The sequence below is a fragment of the Plectropomus leopardus genome, chromosome 14 (assembly GCF_008729295.1).
Source record: "Plectropomus leopardus isolate mb chromosome 14, YSFRI_Pleo_2.0, whole genome shotgun sequence".
NCBI lineage: Eukaryota > Metazoa > Chordata > Actinopteri > Perciformes > Serranidae > Plectropomus > Plectropomus leopardus.
This window is the reverse complement of record NC_056476.1, coordinates 29,648,301-29,665,866: the sequence shown is the minus strand read 5'-3', so window position 1 is coordinate 29,665,866 and position 17,566 is coordinate 29,648,301. Positions and strand designations below refer to the sequence as shown.

Genomic DNA, 17,566 nt, shown 5'->3' with positions numbered 1-17,566 from the left:
GTCTTCTTTTTTTCTTTTTTTTTCTTTTGTATTTGGGCTTCCTTCTCTTTTTGAGCCACATGGGACTTTTCATTTTACAGGATACATACAAAGGCCCACTGTATCATCAGCCGCCACAGAACCCCAAACAACCAAATAGAGTTTATTAGTATGGCCCTTTCATCAACCGCCCTGCTGATTGAATGTGAAAACTCAGCATTAGGCCCTCAGCTCAGGATGAGGAAAAACTCCCACAGAACACAACTTGTAAAACTGGGTCAGTGCTCTGATAAGACAGCTTCATTTGCAAGTGTGAAGTTCTGTTTTCTGCTGTGGAACAGACAGGACCTGATAACATCTGCTCTGTTTACGTCCAATTCATTTTAAATCTTCTTCTTTGTATGAAGCAACAAAACTTGAGACATAATCTGAATCAGAAACCTGATTCATGCAGGCAGACGGTTTTTACTGACAGCGTTTTAACCTGACAATGACCTGTCACATGCAAGCGACAGGTTCTGTCTGCCTGTTCTCAAGTGACACAGCCCATGTGTAACCCGTACTTATTTTCCCAGTCTTTTGTTGCACATGTGATGCTTTGCACCCCTGTATCATCCCATTTTTCATATTTTTTGCATCGTCTTATAAAATGACGTGGAGACATGGCTTGGCTATTTCCCAGGTGTTTAGCATCTCCTTGACTGCCTGTTTTACATGCTCTGCTATATGGGACCTAGGAAACTGATGATCTTGCAATACTGCAAGCTTTTAATCAAAAGTGACCAAGCAATGATACAGGGCAGACATTAGAAATCCACATTTCTGTGGTAGTATAGCCAATACTTGTTTGATAAAAAACTATGTAGATGCTCACAGACCTTGCTGGAATGCCCCGGTAGGACACTGTCTAGTGTTAACCTCAGCTTTGGGCAGGTCGTCCTAAGTAATGAATTCTTCTCTGAAATCTTTCTGGCCTTATAACTGTCTCCAGTAAATTTCTCTCGCCCTTAAACAGATGGATCTTGATGTTTCTAATTTCTTTTCATGGAGGCTTGCTCTGCCCCCCATGTGGAGGTATCAGACATCCTCGTTCAGCTCATATTCTTGAGAATGGGCTTAGTATTATTAGATCAAATTATCGGTCCAATCGGATAGAGCCATAGAAGAACAACATGACAGCTGCCCAAAAAGTGCAGCCAAAACATCTGGATCATCCCCTGGTGACTGGCTGCGGTATAGTTCCTAAACCCCGCCCCTTCAATTTAGCAGATGGGACATGAGCCAGCCTAACAACTTGGAATATACGTCATATACGTCATGTAAGTTTTTTTCCAAAGATGATTTTTCTAATTTTAGGTGGAACAGTATGTTCAAGGGTTCACTTTACTATTGCTTCGTTTTAATTAAACGTTTTATGCAATATTTATGTCATGATTTACAGCTGTGTGTGCCTGCCTTCAATGGTGCAGCTTGCAATTGGTCATACAGGTGCATGTGCAGGAACTTGATTCTTGCCATTGCACAGATTCTGGCTCCAAATGATGTCACCTCCGCAAGATGGCAGCAGCCATATCCAGGATAATTTGGCTTCCTTTTTTTTTTTTTATAGAGGGGAAGATGCGTTGTCCGTTCTATGTTCCAACCTGAAAGCATATTTCCTCTTAATCATGCAGATCACAATCACCTGAGTTATGAATGTGTTTGTGTGTATATGTTGCTAAGAGCTCTATAAGATTAAAAAGTTGCACATCATAAAATTGTCTGAATGTCTTATTTCCTTTCATTTGATTTAGTATGTTAATCTAACACTAAGAACAGTCATGAAAACTTATGTACAAACTTTATTATTGCAACCTGTAGGTAACGTAAGCCAATGTTGTGGGAATGTTTCCTGCTAGCTGGGTAAAGAACACTGTGGCTGAGAAACTGAGATCAATTGCTGCATTGCATATTTCACATCTGAAATGTTTTCAGAAACACGTTTTAGCTTACTGTTTTACTGTAATACAAGATCATTCATCACCTGCCGGCAAACAGATAAATTTGTATTACGTCACCCACCAGCGGGAGTGTTTATTGGTCTGGTATGGAGCAGTGCATTCTAGTAGTTGTATGTTTTCTACCTCTTGAACAAAACCGAAGGCCACAGTCATTTTTCTCTATTTTCTCTGGTCATGTAGCACCACTTACAAAAGTTTTTGCATGTTCTTTTTCATAGACCTAGTTTCATGAAAAGGCCATCTTTCCAGCAGTGAAATACTTTCTAACAGGATGTGATGGCTTTCCGGTAAGTGTTTGTGAGTCATTTTCAGTTTCAGCATTTAGTTGACTGTTTTGCAGATTGGTTTGTTTTGCAGTTACACTCTCAGAGTTGGCACCTTATGTTAACAGTTTGGGGAAATGGAACACATTTCACAAATTGTATCTAAGTAGCTGTAACAGTTTCACAAGGAATTATTTTTAACATCAGGCAGCAATCTCTGAAAAGGCAAACAGACAGCAGCAAGCCAAACTTCAATTAATAATGAATGGCTCATATCTCTTCCTGGAGGCATTGCTGCCAACAAACGGATCATACAGCATAAATATGATAACAACCATTTCTATGAAACAGATGCAGGATTAAATGTAATTATCTAAAATAAATAATGCAATTATCTGAGTATATAAAAAGCTCTCGTGCTTAATCTCATGTTTTCATAGCCATGGGCTTAAACATGATGACATATGTGGGCTGAGAATGGGTGCAGTGCTCCACAGATTGGAGACAGCCAAAGACGAGAAACATGCATAGCTAATGAGAGTTTAGTAAAATGTAAATTCATCATTGTTGTCAAAGAGAAAAAATAAATATTGCATTTCACTAACAAAAGACTTGGCCAAGGACCATGTTTATCCACATTTGAGCTTTCCAAGTGCGGAGCATGCCAGGTTTCTCACAAGAGGAGTTCATTAATTAAATGAGGTGAGAAAAAAAAGACTCCCTTTACTAAAGCCTCTAATTAAGGATAATATCCCAGCTGTTTTGTCATGATAATGACGGCAGCCATCTGTACAACAATCTGCTGATTTCTGTGAGCATGTCCAGCTGGTACCGACAACACTCCCACACTTGTTAATGCGGAACAATTCCAGGGCACAGGTGAGTGTGCACATTATTGGGCGTAACTTAAGCGTAGAGTTACGGTTAACTAAATGGTGCATGTTTACAAAGAGGACGTAATCCACAGACATTTGGCATCCACCTCTATCCACGATGAAATTAGCAGGAGTCCTGTTGGTGCTCTAGGCTACACATTCCCCAACACAGCTGTGATGGGTTAAACATTCACTCACTTCAGGCCAAATGTGGCCTACTTCTGTTAAAACTCCCAGCTGGGATGCCTAAGGTGTATCACTCACTCACTCACACACACACACACACACACACACACACACACACACACACACACACACACACACACACACACACCTATTAATTTGACAACAAACATGGGTCAAACGGGGATCAGCTAAGTCATTCCATAATTCGGTTTGCATGGTTCTTTCGCACTTACCTGTGACTTCCCTACCAACATCACAAAACATTGTGTTGACCTTTAACCCTTTCCATTCAGGGCTTCTTTCTTGTCTACACATGTATAGACCTAGACATAGAGTGGCTGAGCAGCCTGTTCTCATTCCAAGGTCATCAGATGCAGATGCTTTGTCATGTCCCTCGGCTTGTGATTTTCGACCTTCTATGTGAAAAGGCACCTTCTATGTGATGTACAGACTTTTATCTAACTCCAATGTAAAACCAATATTTAACACTCAAGGCAACTGACGTAGTATAAACAATGAGGAAGAGAACGTAGGGTGGTAGGTGAGATGGACGGGTCAAACAAACCAGCAGACTTTTGTCCAGGAGCCCATTCCCTTTCAGGAGTCATTGAATACTGCCGCTGCAGAGATTTTGGCATAAGATCCTGACCTTTCATGTCCATCATACACTGCTGGATGATGTCAGCTGAGAATGAGGCCAGACAGAACTATTCATTGTTATTACACGCTGCAAGACAACCGGTCGACATCTGCCACTGTAGCAAGATACACGGATAGGCGGCATCAATTGAGAATAAGGCCGGACAGAACCTGTCTGTCATCTGTTTGGTGACCTCAGGATTGGGTCGCTGCTTTTCGCAGATGATGTGGTCCTATTGGCTTCATCAGGCCATGACCTTCAGCTCTCACTGGATTGGTTCACAGCCGAGTGTGAAGCGGCCGTAATGAGAATCAGCACCTCCAAATCCGAAGCCATGGTTCTCAGCCGGAAAAGGGTCCATATCGGGGAGGAGATCCTGCCCCAAGTGGAGGAGTTTAAGTACCTTGGGGTCTTGTTCACGAGTGGGGGAAGGATGGAGCAGGAGATCGACAGGCGGATCGGTGCAGCTTCTGCAGTAATGCGGACTCTGCACCGATCTGTCGTGGTGAAGAGGGAGCTGAACTGAAGGGCAAAGCTCTCGATTTATCGTCGATCTTTGTTCCTACCCTCACCTATGGTCACGAGCTTTGGGTAGTGACCGAAAGAACAAGATTGCGGGTACAAGCGGCCGAAATGAGCTTCTTCCGTAGGGTGGCTGGGCTTTCCCTCAGAGATAGGGTGAGAAGCTCGGTCATCCGGGAGGAGCTCAGAGTAGAGCCGCTACTCCTCCGCGTTGAGAAGAGCCAGATGAGGTGGCTCCCGGACGCCTCCCTGGTGAGGTGTTCATGGCACGACCCACAGTTAGGAGACCCCGCGGAAGACCCAGAACATGCTGGAAAGACTATGTCTCTCAGCAGGCCTGGGAACGCCTCGGGAAGAGCTGGACGAAGTGGCTGGGGAGAGGGAAGTCTGGGCTTCCGTGCTTAGGCTGTTGCCCCCGCGATCCGACCCCAAATGGGCGGAGGAAAATAGTTGGATGGATGGATGGATGGAACCTGTCATGTCTGCATGAGGCGCCACTGGAGGGTGTCAGGGTGAATGGCTGCTGGTAACAATATAATAAAAGGAGCAAGTTGGCCCCTAAAAGCTGGGTGTGAGGGGTTGTGGAAGGATCAAATAAACCCCTAACTTTTCATGCAGGAGTCCAATGTTTGCTTCCCATCTAAATGTAATGGGGTTGTTTTTCGACACCTTACCAACCCAAACCATGTTTTTTTCTAAATCTAACCCAGCAGTTTTGTTGCCTGAAACTAACCATGATTTACCATCTTTAACCACGTTGTAGCAAATTTCACCCGGGAAACAGCTATGTCACACATCGGGGGTGCAAACTCTTTAGGGGTGAAAAGGGTGACAAAGACACAATAGCCATAGGGAATTCTAGGGGCAAGCTCCCATGGAATTGTTTTTCATTTTTATTATTATTATTACAACATATAATGACATAATATAAGGAGTGCCGGAGCGACACTGGATGGGTCCGACAAACCCTGGGCTTTCATTCAGGAGTCTGATGGTCACATCCCATCTAAATGTGATGGGTATTTTTCTACACATTAATATTTGCCTCATTCCTCAATTTCTAACCATCCGTGACTTTGTTACCTACTCCAAAGCATCCATGTCAGCATGTGCATTTGTTGACGTCTTGGCGATGGTTGCTATGTGCAGTTGTTACCTAAACATGACCAAGGGCAGTGTTACCCAACCATGTGATTGTGTTGGCATCATGGTAGCGGCATCCCACAACATAAAGAGCAGAAGCAGAGGGAAACCTAGAGCGTAGTATGTAGACATGGAAATCCACCGCAAAGCAGCAACATGTGACAACTTGATGAGAATTGATATGTTGTGTGTGCCCATGTTTACAAGGGTTGCATGTTGCATTTATAACTGCGCTAATGTTACACTCCTACAAATGTATGGATGGGCACGTCCATGCAATATGACACCCAATTTTGTTTTAGTACAACTGTGTGTATATCTGTTTTGGGATTATATCTGCCAACAAGATCTGGAGCAGATAGAGACAGAACCTGGACTCTGTATTTGATTGTGTTTCTCTATTTGATTGTGTGATTTGTGATTTGTTTATTTGCTGTTTTTTTTTTTCTCTAAATGCAAAGTATATGATGTCAAAGTGTTTACAATATGTTCTTAAAATGCTTGCTTTGTTAAAAGTCGTAATGTGCTGAGCTCTGTCTGCCAGGAGTTGGGAACCTGACACTCCTTTAGTTTATTTGGTGACAGATACCTCTTTCAGACAAGCTAATTAATGTCAGCCAATGGAAAGAGTGTGCTCTCTATATTGTCCTCTTACTGCTGCCTTTGATTCGGAAACAAGTGAAATAATGACAGATGCGAGTGAATGTGAGACTTTTGTGGCTTGATCACGGCTTTTCATGCAATGCTGCTTTCAGCTGACGACAAGACTTGTTCAGAAAGAAACACTGGCAAGCCTTTGACATTGCCACAGGAAGCTGGGGCTAAGGTTAAGAAGTGGGATTTTCTCAAGATCCGAAATTGTCATCAGTGAGTTACTAAGGGGACAAAGTTAAAGAGTGTACAATGTGGACTACTCATCCAAACTTCTGTTACCCCTTTCTTTTTTCTGGTCTAAACTGACAGCATCAGTTGACATGTCATGAGTGCATGACTGGTGAATGTATTCCTCCACACAGGAGCTGACAGAAATAAAGCAATGAGACTAAAAGCCAAAGAACAAAATAAAGGGGGCAGGAGGGAATTTTATATGGAGCCTGAAGGTCGAACTAAAATCTGAAGCCTCCTCCTACCTTTTGTGATGAAATAGAAATTGTAATAATACTATATCTACTGGGCATATTTTTCCCTTTCTTAAAAACTGTTTTTGGACATATCTGTGGAAACAGATTTCTCAGCCTCCAGCCTGAGTGGGTGTTTCACATGGCATTGTTTGGCTGACAGCTCTGAGCTGGCTTTGCTAACAGACACACTGTCATGTTCTGTGGCGCATTACTGACTGGATGTGATACAAGATGCATTTTTTGTTTTCCAACTATTGTTAGTTATTGAATATTAGGAATTTAAAAGTTCCTTCTCCAACTTTTCACAGCTCAACAAGTAGAAGCTAGTTAGACTAGCTTGCATGATAGAAAGTAGGGATGCACCAATTTATCTACTGAACATCATCAGTTCATATTCGCCTTGTTGGCTGTTATTAGTCTCTTGTCTATTGGTATATCAGATGAGGACACACCCTAGTGCTTCCCTGATTACAGCAGGAGAGCTTGTTAACTTTAGCTGTTGGATGTAACTAACACTAACAGCAGTTGGAGGCTGCATTGAGGTACAGTAAAAATGCATTGAGTAGTAAAAATTAGTATTAGGGGAAGGTTTATTACATTATAAGCTTTTAAAATATATTTGTTGGTGAAAAACTTGAATAAATATAGCTGTTTGATGGATACATGATTTATCATGATATTTAGTAGAAAGGGTTTTTTTGTTGTTTTTTTCTTGAAAAAGGTTAAATTAAAGGTTTTGTTTCATTAATGTATGATTGAATTTGTGCTCAGTCTAAGGTAGAATAATAAAGAGCTTGATTACTTAAAACAAAAAATATATTTCTTTGTCTCCTTGGCAAAAAAGAGCAAATAAATAATTATATATATATATATATATATATATATATATATATAAACCTAATAACCAGAGCTGTACCCAACTCAGAATAATGCCAGTCATATAAGATTTGGCTGTACGAAATTATTTTATTTCCATGTAAAGATTGAAAGTTTGAACGGGCAGGTGGGAAGTTGGGTACAGCAGCATATATTATATTTAGACGTCTCAGATAATAAGAAATCAAGAAAAACTCTAGGGGTATACTTGTATCTAAAGATTCTTTTTGCATTGGAAAATATCTGTCATAGTACCTTCAATCTCATTTGGAACAGCAGCTCATACAAAAGTCTCTGTCACTCTCCATCACATACTCCTCCTCCTCTCTCTGCCACTCTTTTTTCTTTGCCAGTTCCTTCTCTCTCTCAAACTGCAACCTTGTTTATATCAAGAAAAACTAATTTCAGAGACATCACCTTGCTTTTCTTTGACAGTATCACAAAAGGAGGAAGAAAGAGCAGAGGGATCATGTAGCACGGCTCCAGTTCTGTCTTACACTTCAGGTTGTTTCACAATGTTCTAATTTAAAAATCTGTGGCATGTACTGTATGAACAAAGTGGTGTAAAATATTTCAGTGTGTGCATGTCATAACAGTGGGCCAAGTTGTTTTTTTAAATGTAAACCCCACTGCTCCATTTTCTAAAGTCAGTGTTCCAGAAATGCAACATATTTGTCAAAATCCTACAACTTGCACATCATTCTACAGTACTCTTTGTCTCATAATAGCACCTTTACTTCTGCTTTTGCAATTTCATAAGGAGCAAAGAGATACTTATTACCAATGCATGAAATTATCCAGACTTTTATGACACAAAATCTTGGCTTTACAGAGATATATTAATAAGACATTTCCTGTAGAGCTACTTTGAGTACCTCTTCCTGGTGAGAAGGAAAGACTCTGCGGCATCCAACTAAATTCACTCTATTTGCTTTTGAAGGCCTGTTTTTGGCACATCTGATATATGCTAGGGGTGTCATCTGACCCTGATCATACAGGTATGACACATGGCACAATGTTTTGTGACTTTGCACCCTGTTGAAAGCTGTTCACAGATCTAGATTAGGACCTAATTAAACTCCCAGCTGGAGTGATAATTGAAGTGAGGATAGTGAGCAGATCAGAGAGGATCTGCTGAGAGATCAGGGGCACAGAGAGCGTGCCTTGAGCTTCACTTCACATTCAGCTCTGTACTGCGGTTATATCCAGTATGCCAATTTACTCTGTTCCTTTGACACGGAACGAGCATGCATACTTCACCTTGAAAAGGACAATGGGCTCAGCCACTGCAGCATCTCTTGCCACATCTCAAGGCAGTGATGCTTTAACATCTTAATAATTTCTATATATATGTAGACCAGCACAGACATCAGTGCACATAAATCTGTGCAAGCTTTTGATATTTTGTCGAGACATCACCTGTATGTTAAGGTTGTGATCATCATTGCTATGATGACAGCAGTGCATGTAGATGCAGCAGCCAGTAGCTCCTCAAATCCATGCTACTTTTTTGCTAGAATTTTCTATTTTACCATATCCATGGCCCCTTCTGTTAAAGCATAACTGTTCTACGATAGAGAAGCACTTATCAACATTGAGAAAAGTTGTGTGGGCTTTGAAATGAAGGCAGCGAACCCAAGAGGATCCCCACCAACAGCATATGCCCCGCTGCGAGTCAGACCAGAGGCGAGAAATGAAACCAAAGGCGCCGGACAAAGAGAGGGAGGAGAGCTGGCATCAGGGTGTGACTGACCTGACTTGGACCAAGAGCTGTTCCTCTACCAAGCCTTCTTCCGGCTAATGTCCACTTGCAAGAGAATAAAGTGGATGAGATGTGATTGAGGCTCACTCAACAACGGGAGATCAGAGACTGCTCACATTTGCGCACACAAGACAAGGACACAAGACTCTGATGCAAATTCAAAAAATGCACTGCAGGAATTGAATGATACCATCAGCAGCAACATGCCTGAGCAACCAGATGGAATTTTCATAGCAGATTTTAATCAACTCATCCTTCAACTCCAAAGATGTAGCAGGATCATGGATGAATTATAATTAATAAATCTAACTTGTACCTTAAAACACAACCTTATATGTTATCAAATGTAGAAACTGGAATAGCTATTAAACAGATCAGCCCCAACATCAAAAAACTGATAGGTGGAATGACTAACAACTAACTAACTAATATTGTTACAATTCAACGTTATGCTCACCTAAGGTCCTGTCAAACATTGTCTCAATCTACTTGATCACCTGTTGCGACCTCCAGGTACCCATGAAGTCCTGTGTCCATGCCCCGACAAAGCCAAGTCTGATCTAATTTGTGGGGCCTGCCTGGTCAAGGCATGTAAACAGGACCTCTAGGGGTATCCTGTGGTGTCTGGTAGTAGCAAATGATCCTTTGACATGTCCTGGGGGTTGCAAGTTTGGGTAGCAGGCAGGGAACGTCCCACAGATGAGATCTGAGGAAGTTGGAGGCCTTAAACTCTTAATCACGTTCCTCAGGCCACTCCTGAGCAGTTTTTGCAGTGCACAGAACTCCAAATCTTTAACAGTGAAAGTATCAGGTGCACGGCAGTGGCAAAGATCAAAACAGAACTGTGAGACACACAGATAATTGTTGTTAATCCCATCGGTCACAATAGTGGCCGCAAAAAATGTTTTCAGTTTTAAGGCACTAAAAGTGTTACTGAATGATTTATCAATACATTTACAGCAAACACTGAAATCATAAAGGGTCTCAATGATGTGCCTCTGCCATTGAGGAGAACAGTTGCCATGAGGGGATGTATGCCATCAGTAACCAAAGGTTTCCCAGCAGCACTTTGCATCACAAAGGTGGGATCAGTGTTGGTAATTTTTACCTGTCAGTGCTTTTAATGTTGTGGCTGGTCAGTGTATATTTGATAAAGTGTAATACTCTATCTACACACTTCAGCACTTTCTAAAATTCTTGATATAAGTAAGTACAAGTTGTGTCTTTTCAGTTTTCTTCTTCAATCTTCTTTTTTTCATACACAATACAGTATAAATACATTGATATTGATTGATATTTTGTAACTTAGTTTATACTGAACATTTCTCTTTTAGTGTCATACCCTATGTTCATGCCTCCGAGGCTATAATTTCTCCTTACACATCTCGCCAAGTTCACTCATTTGTGAAGTTTGAGAAGAAGTGATTTATTACATGCTCCTACATAAGCGTAGAAAAATTCTCTAGTGCTTTGCACACATAAAATCCTTTCACTACTTATACAATGATCTAAAAAAAAAGTCAGTTCCTGATATGTTGGCTGTTTTAAAGTACAAGCTTTTCTTCTTCTTTTTCTGATTTACGAACTACAGTGATGAAATCAGTTTGACTGTGGTCATTAATGAATTATCCCATCAGATCTGGCCTCAGTATAACGTCTGTAGCTCCTGCAATAAATGACACTGTAAGGTTGTTACAGTACATCTCTTTCAAGGCTTTAAGCTAATCATATATGGCTTCTATAGAGGCTACTTGCTGTTAATGGTGAGAAAGAACAATACACCAGACAGATGTCAAGGTTTATTGAGTTGAGAAACTTCTTACAGTTCCCAAACACTTCACATCCATTATTCAGGTGAGACCTTGCTGAAACCTCTCACACTGATTCTGGTGTGAAACTTGTCCATGTTGTTAAAAGAATGAATGGCAGATCTATTGTGCAACTTACACGAGGCCATTTAACATGAATATTGATGTATCAAGGCTGTTCATATTGCGAAGTTGTGAAATACTGCTGCTTTTGCAGTGATTGTGGCATAAGATCCCAATGCCAAAAGTCTCCTTTCGGAACCATTTGCGGTGCTATTATAAGCCGCCAGACAGTACCTGCCATGCCAGCAATGAGACATGGACGGGCCGTGTCATTTGAGAGTGTGGCCAATAAAAACATAATATAAAGAGCATAAAGGTCCCTATAGTGCAGGCAGGCAGGAAGGAGGGTGATAGATCAAACAAACCCCACACTTTCATGGGCGAGTCCAGTGTTTGCCTACTGTCTGAATGTGATGTTTTTCTACACCTTACCATGTGCCTCTTTTGCCTACTCCTAACCCCAGATGCCCTGGTTGCATGATCCTAACCCCACGTGCCAGCATGTGCTTTTGATGACACCCCAGCGTTGGCTGCCATGTGCTTGTGTTGCGTAAACATAATCACATACAACATAATCCTACCACGTGCTTGTGTTGATATCACCGCAGTGCCATCCCGGAATGTAAAGAGCAGACACAGAAGGATACCTAGAGCCTTAGTGTAGACATGGAATTCTACTGCAAAGCAGCAAGATGTGACGGCTTGGGATGAAAACATGACATTACCCCTAATTTTTGACTGATGACTGACTGTTGACATTTCATACAGGTCAAACGACACTGGTGAGTGAACTGATGGTGTGTGAACAGTGTCAAATTCCAAACAAACAAACAGTTCAGCTTATTGCTTATTGCAATTGTAGAGCTGCATATAGTGTATTGCTTTACTCAGCATCTCCTTGCCCATGTGTCACTCTCTCTTTCTCTTTCATAATAATGCTACTACTGCTGTGCTCCGCACCAGGGATGTTAAGAGTCTGCCCACCCTGCACCCAGTGACAGGGCTAACTGTGAACAACAAACCGCTAACCACCCTGCATCCAGTGAAAGGGCTAACTGTGACCACACACTGTAAACCACCCTGCACCAGTGACAGGGGTAACTGTGAACAACACACCGCACTGCACCCAGTGACAGGGCTAACTGTGAACAACACACAGCTACCTGATGGGTTTAATAACAGAGTCAGGTTGGTGAGTTTGTTTGGACTGTTTCACAGCTCTGTTTCTGATGTTTGCAGCTGACGCTGTGTTAGCTTGTGCTAACCGGACAGATGTTAAACCATTTTGATGGTATGTATGGCATTAGCTTGGTGAGGGGCGTAGTTGTCTCATCATCTCTCTCCTGTAGTGTCAGCCATGTATTTCTATGTTTAACTGGTAATACTAATGGTCACTATTCTTAATGTATGTTTATGACTAAATGGCTAATTATCAAAATCCCTAACAGTAATTATTAATGCAAACAACTGTGATGGTGAGAGATCTGATTCATGTGCTCTTCTCTTGCAGACTGCCTGGTGTGTCACTGTGAGTGCTCTCAAAGTGTGGATGTATTTTGTGCCTTTTCTTTGGTTTAAGAAATAAATAGAATTTCAACAACTCTGAGCTTTAGTAACAACACTGCAAGCTGCAGTGGGATAAAAATGATGACAGTTTTGAGAATGGGGCCAAAGTTTGTGTTGCTGCCACTTCCGCCGGGCCAAACAAAGCTCAGAAGTTAAGCTTACTTTGGACAAGGTTAAGCTCAGATAAACAGAAATGTTTCAAGTTACAGCATCTGACAAGTGTTTCAATACAAACATGAGGTCAGACCCTGTTTCAAAGAGGAACCCCCACTCTCATTTTTGTTTTCATTCTGTGCACATAAGCAGAGAGATTCCTGCTGGCATGTGATGTTAAAGGAATAGTTCAACCAAAAATAATATAAATTGTCTTTGGTCCCTGAAAACGTTTCAGTCGAATGGGGTTAAGGAGAGTGGAGCACCCGAAAAATCAGTGCAAAGAGGTTTCTACGTAGGCCTTATGAAAATTCCTGTGCAGCATTATTCAGCTGTCTTTTATCCATCTGTCTGACCCCTACATGTTAAGACCATCAAGGTGTTTTCAGACATTTTTTCAGCCCACAAGACTAACAAGTAGATTTTAACTGATACTGGAGGCCAATGATGATAACATTAATTGAAAGTCATAAAATTTAGATATTTAAAATGTGCATTTCATTAATATTTCATGGTTGTTTTTCATATAAAATATTCAAATTATAAAAAAAAAAAAACATAACATAAGAATAATGCTGGCATTGAATGTTTCTGCAAATCATGAATATGTTACATTTCCGTATATGTGCTGGCTTTGTCAATGGAAGGTGGAATTTCTTTTTTGTTTTGTTTTTAACAGAGCACCTGCTGCTTTTGTTGCAAAAATAGTATTTAAGTCAAAATATGATCTTTTCCTAACCATAACCAAGTAGTTTTTGTGTCAACCATACATTAATGTTGAAATAAAATGTAGTGTATCTGTGGTCTGCACAAATGACAATGTCACATTTATTCTGGGGATTGGGTTGCAAGCAAGGTACGAAATTAACACTCGGCAGTAATATAATATTAATACTCTTTAAGAAGGAAGCAAATGATTATGATTATTATTAATATTATTATTGTTGTCATTGTTATTATCTTAATTAGGCCTAATTTGCTCTATGCGTACTCACCTTTTGTTTCATGCACATTAAAAAGGGACAACTCTGTGAAAATAAAAGGTAATAAAGGCTCCCAGTCACAGAAGAGAAATGTAATAGTGTCACAGAAGATGGTTGCTCACACTCACTCTCTTTCCCCTCATATTTATTGCCATGTATGTATAGTTGATTTCCCAGAGCGGCTGAGGTGGTGCTTCACTTTAAATGTTGCCGGCGCAAGGAATTGTGGGTTGCAATTACTTTCTTTCCTTCAGGAAAGGATGGTCCAGTGTATCCTATGCTGAAAGAGATTATAAAGGAGGCATTGATGCACCTTTCCTTAATATTAAGGAAACTCAAACAGCTTTTATCATGGCAGCCGCTCAGATACTTCCGGGTCATTTCACTCAGTTGGGAACCTTCCTAAGCAAAAAGGGGTATTCAGCCACAGCCGTGGTTTGTTTCCCTCCTGATTTTTATTAAACCTTTGATTGTTAGCCAATCCCTGTGTGCCCCTCCTTTTCCCTGAGTCCTCCTCCCCAGCTGTGTCTCGTTCTCCTGATTAGCTCTTTCTGTGTATTTATACCTGTGTGTCTCTCTTTGTTCATGTCAGTTTGTCTGTGATCCTCTCTGTTGTCCCCATTGTGTTTGCTCCTGTCTTTTCCCCTGTGTTCTTCCTTGTGATCCTGGTTGCTTTCAGTTTAGTTATTGATTTGTGCTTCATTTGTACTTTTGTGTTTTGGTTACCTGCTTGGTTTTTTTTAATATTTTCATCAGAATTAAAGCTCACTTTTCATTTGTACACCTGTCTGCCTCTTATGTTCCGCATTTCAGCATACTCATGACATTACCATTTTATCACCAAATGTACTAAAATTGCATCATAAATAATTGTATCTATGTCACTTGCTCTTACTGACCCTTTGCTGTCTTTTTTTTGGCGATACAAGGGATATCATCAAAATATGAATTTTTAAAAATGGAATATTTGAGTGGTGTACAGTAGCAATCAAATCCTCACAATTTATTGGTCTGCTAAAAAAGGGGCGGCCTTAGAGTTTAGCCTGATACAGAGCTACGTAGGTTTGAGTCTGGACTCCACAAACACCTCCCTCACTGTTCCTCGAAGTATGCATCAGTGTGCAAACAAGCTTTGAGCTACATTTCCTCGTGGGTATGGTGTGTGTCAGAGGTGCAACCTCATCAGTGGCGACATGTAGTTGAACCCGCTGTATGAAAAGGCAGTGAGTTTTCATAACACAACTTCAGTGAACCACCATTTCCATATCAAATCCCTTTGGCTACATGTCGTCAGGGCTGAACTCGCCTGAACTTGTTGTCACATCAGTAGGAGGAGGAGGAGGGAGAGATGAATGAATTCCACTTCAGCAATATTGTTGCAGGAATTTAAAAAAAGGGTGTTTCTTTCTGATATGCAAACACTTATCTCTTCTTTTCTTTCTCTGTATTGCTCTGTTAACTACTACAACCAGCAACCAGTGAAGTGTATGTGTGTCATAAGTGTGTTTTAAATGACCAGTGTGGCAGTGCCCTTTATTTGGAGTCATGTTAGTGTTCACCTGATGAAGTACAGTGTTCACTCTCCTTTGATCTTAAAATATAAAAGCGAAACTATACAACCATGGAAACTAAAAAGAGTGTCAATGGTGCATTCACATCAGATAATTTAGAAAACTGATTGATAAACCTTGTTTGTCAATTAAATTCAAAGGGAAGTTAAAATCAACAACTCTCTAACATCTCTCAAACACGTGTCCAATGTATCGCATAGCCTTATAGCAGGTGGTATAACAGAGTACATACTGTATTTTTTTTTCAGCTGGTAAATTATTGTTGGAATATTACACAGCATGTGTTGTACTAAAAGAATTTATTTATTTTCATCTTCAGATGAAAGCAAAACTAGAATTACTGCCTCACAGATGTATGCCTCCAAAAACCAGTGATGTTTCACATACAGCTTATATGCAGTCTAGTCTGTGAAAACATGGATGCTTCATACACAGAAGATCTCTACAATCAGCACACTTTACAGATTCATGTCACCAATTCAGCATCTGACTAAATGTCTCCTCTGTTGAGATATGAAATTCAGTAATAGCCAAAGAAGTGTTTTTGCAGAACATTATGATGTCACCGTTGACCTTTGGCCTCTTGGGTATAAAATGTAATCACTTCATTGTTATGTCTTTATAAACATTTCTGTGAAAATTTAGAATATGAATTCTTGAGTTACAGCCACTAGCATGTTTAATAAGGTGACAGTGACCTTTAAATGTTTTGTGCCGAATTTGAGCAAAGTCCTTCAAAGCCTTTCTCAGAGATTGTGTTAACGCAAAGTCACATTGACCTTGACCTTCAAATTGTTATCAGTTCATCGTTCAGACAAAGTGGACATTTGTGGCAAATTTTTTAAAAAATCACCAAGGTGTTTTCTGAGATATCAAGTTCACAAGAATGAGAAGGATGCAAGGTCAAAATTGAACTTTGAGTACCAAAATCTAAGCAGTTTATCCTTGAGTGGACATCTGTGCCAATTTAAAAAAAAAATCTCTCAACCCCTTCTTGAGATATTGCATTCACAGAAATGGGATGAACAGACATATGCATGACCACCCCAAAAAGATCATTCCTCCAGCCACAGCTATCGTTGTCATGGAGACATATATATGACCAGCATTAATACTGTTGACCACCCAAAATGAATCAATTCTTGAAAGACTATTTCTAAAGTATCTGCAACAATGTTTTGTGACATTCCAGAACTTTAAAATGGTTTGCAGAGAGTGTCTCTTGGCTTACCCATAGATGCAGGAGATGTCAATGACCACATCGATCATGTCACAGCACAGTTCATAGGTCTGCATATCCACTGGACTGCTGTCTGTGGCGATGTAAATCTTACTGACCACATCGAACAGGAAGGCCTTCTCAATACCTGAGTTCTGAAAACAGAGACAAAGACGAGCATCACTCACTGCAAACCACTTCTATTACAACAAATGAGCTCTAGTGGCCATTAAGAGCTTCACATAACCAAGATGAGGCAAAGATTATCTCTACAATAGTGGTTCCCAACCTTTTTTCTTGAGGGACCCCTTTTCTATCACTAGGTGGGTTTCCATCAAAGATTTGCACAAAACTAAAGCGATATTTTCAAAATGTCGATAAAACACAATTGTGAGATGACTGAGTTTCCACTGAGTGATGTTCTGCGACTTCTCCGGTGATAACATTCCAATAAACATGGTGATAGATGTTCAAAACATTAGCAGCTTTATTTCTATTGCAGCCACCTCACTAGCTATCATTATTTCCAATTGCAGATGATGCATAGGCGTGTTATGGAGCAATAATGGAAAGGCAAGCGAGGCAGCCACGTATGAGGGATTTCTGGGAGGTGATAGTTCAGGATTTCATAGAGAAATTGTGGATTCAAAACTTCCGGATGATCCACTCAACCTTTGAAGAGTTATGTGATGCAATAACAGCTCTTGTAGCTCCTCCTGCATCATGAGGGAGCCAGTTCCTACTGATAAGCACATAGCCATAGCATCATGTGACCTAGAAAAGCCAAAAAAGTGTTTCCATTGCAGTTTTGCAAAATATGGCAAGTGTCTAAATCC

General features: G+C 40.6%; 1 protein-coding gene across 1 annotated transcript in view; it reads right to left on the bottom strand.

Annotated features, from left to right (window-relative positions):
- The window catches only part of rragd (ras-related GTP binding D), a 43,750-nt gene that overhangs the window by 11,629 nt on the left and 14,555 nt on the right, over window positions 1-17,566 (bottom strand). Inside the window, exon 5 of the mRNA XM_042501177.1 lies at window positions 16,743-16,885. Within this exon, the coding sequence (XP_042357111.1) occupies window positions 16,743-16,885 (143 nt within the window). The remainder of the gene's footprint in view (window positions 1-16,742; window positions 16,886-17,566) is intronic.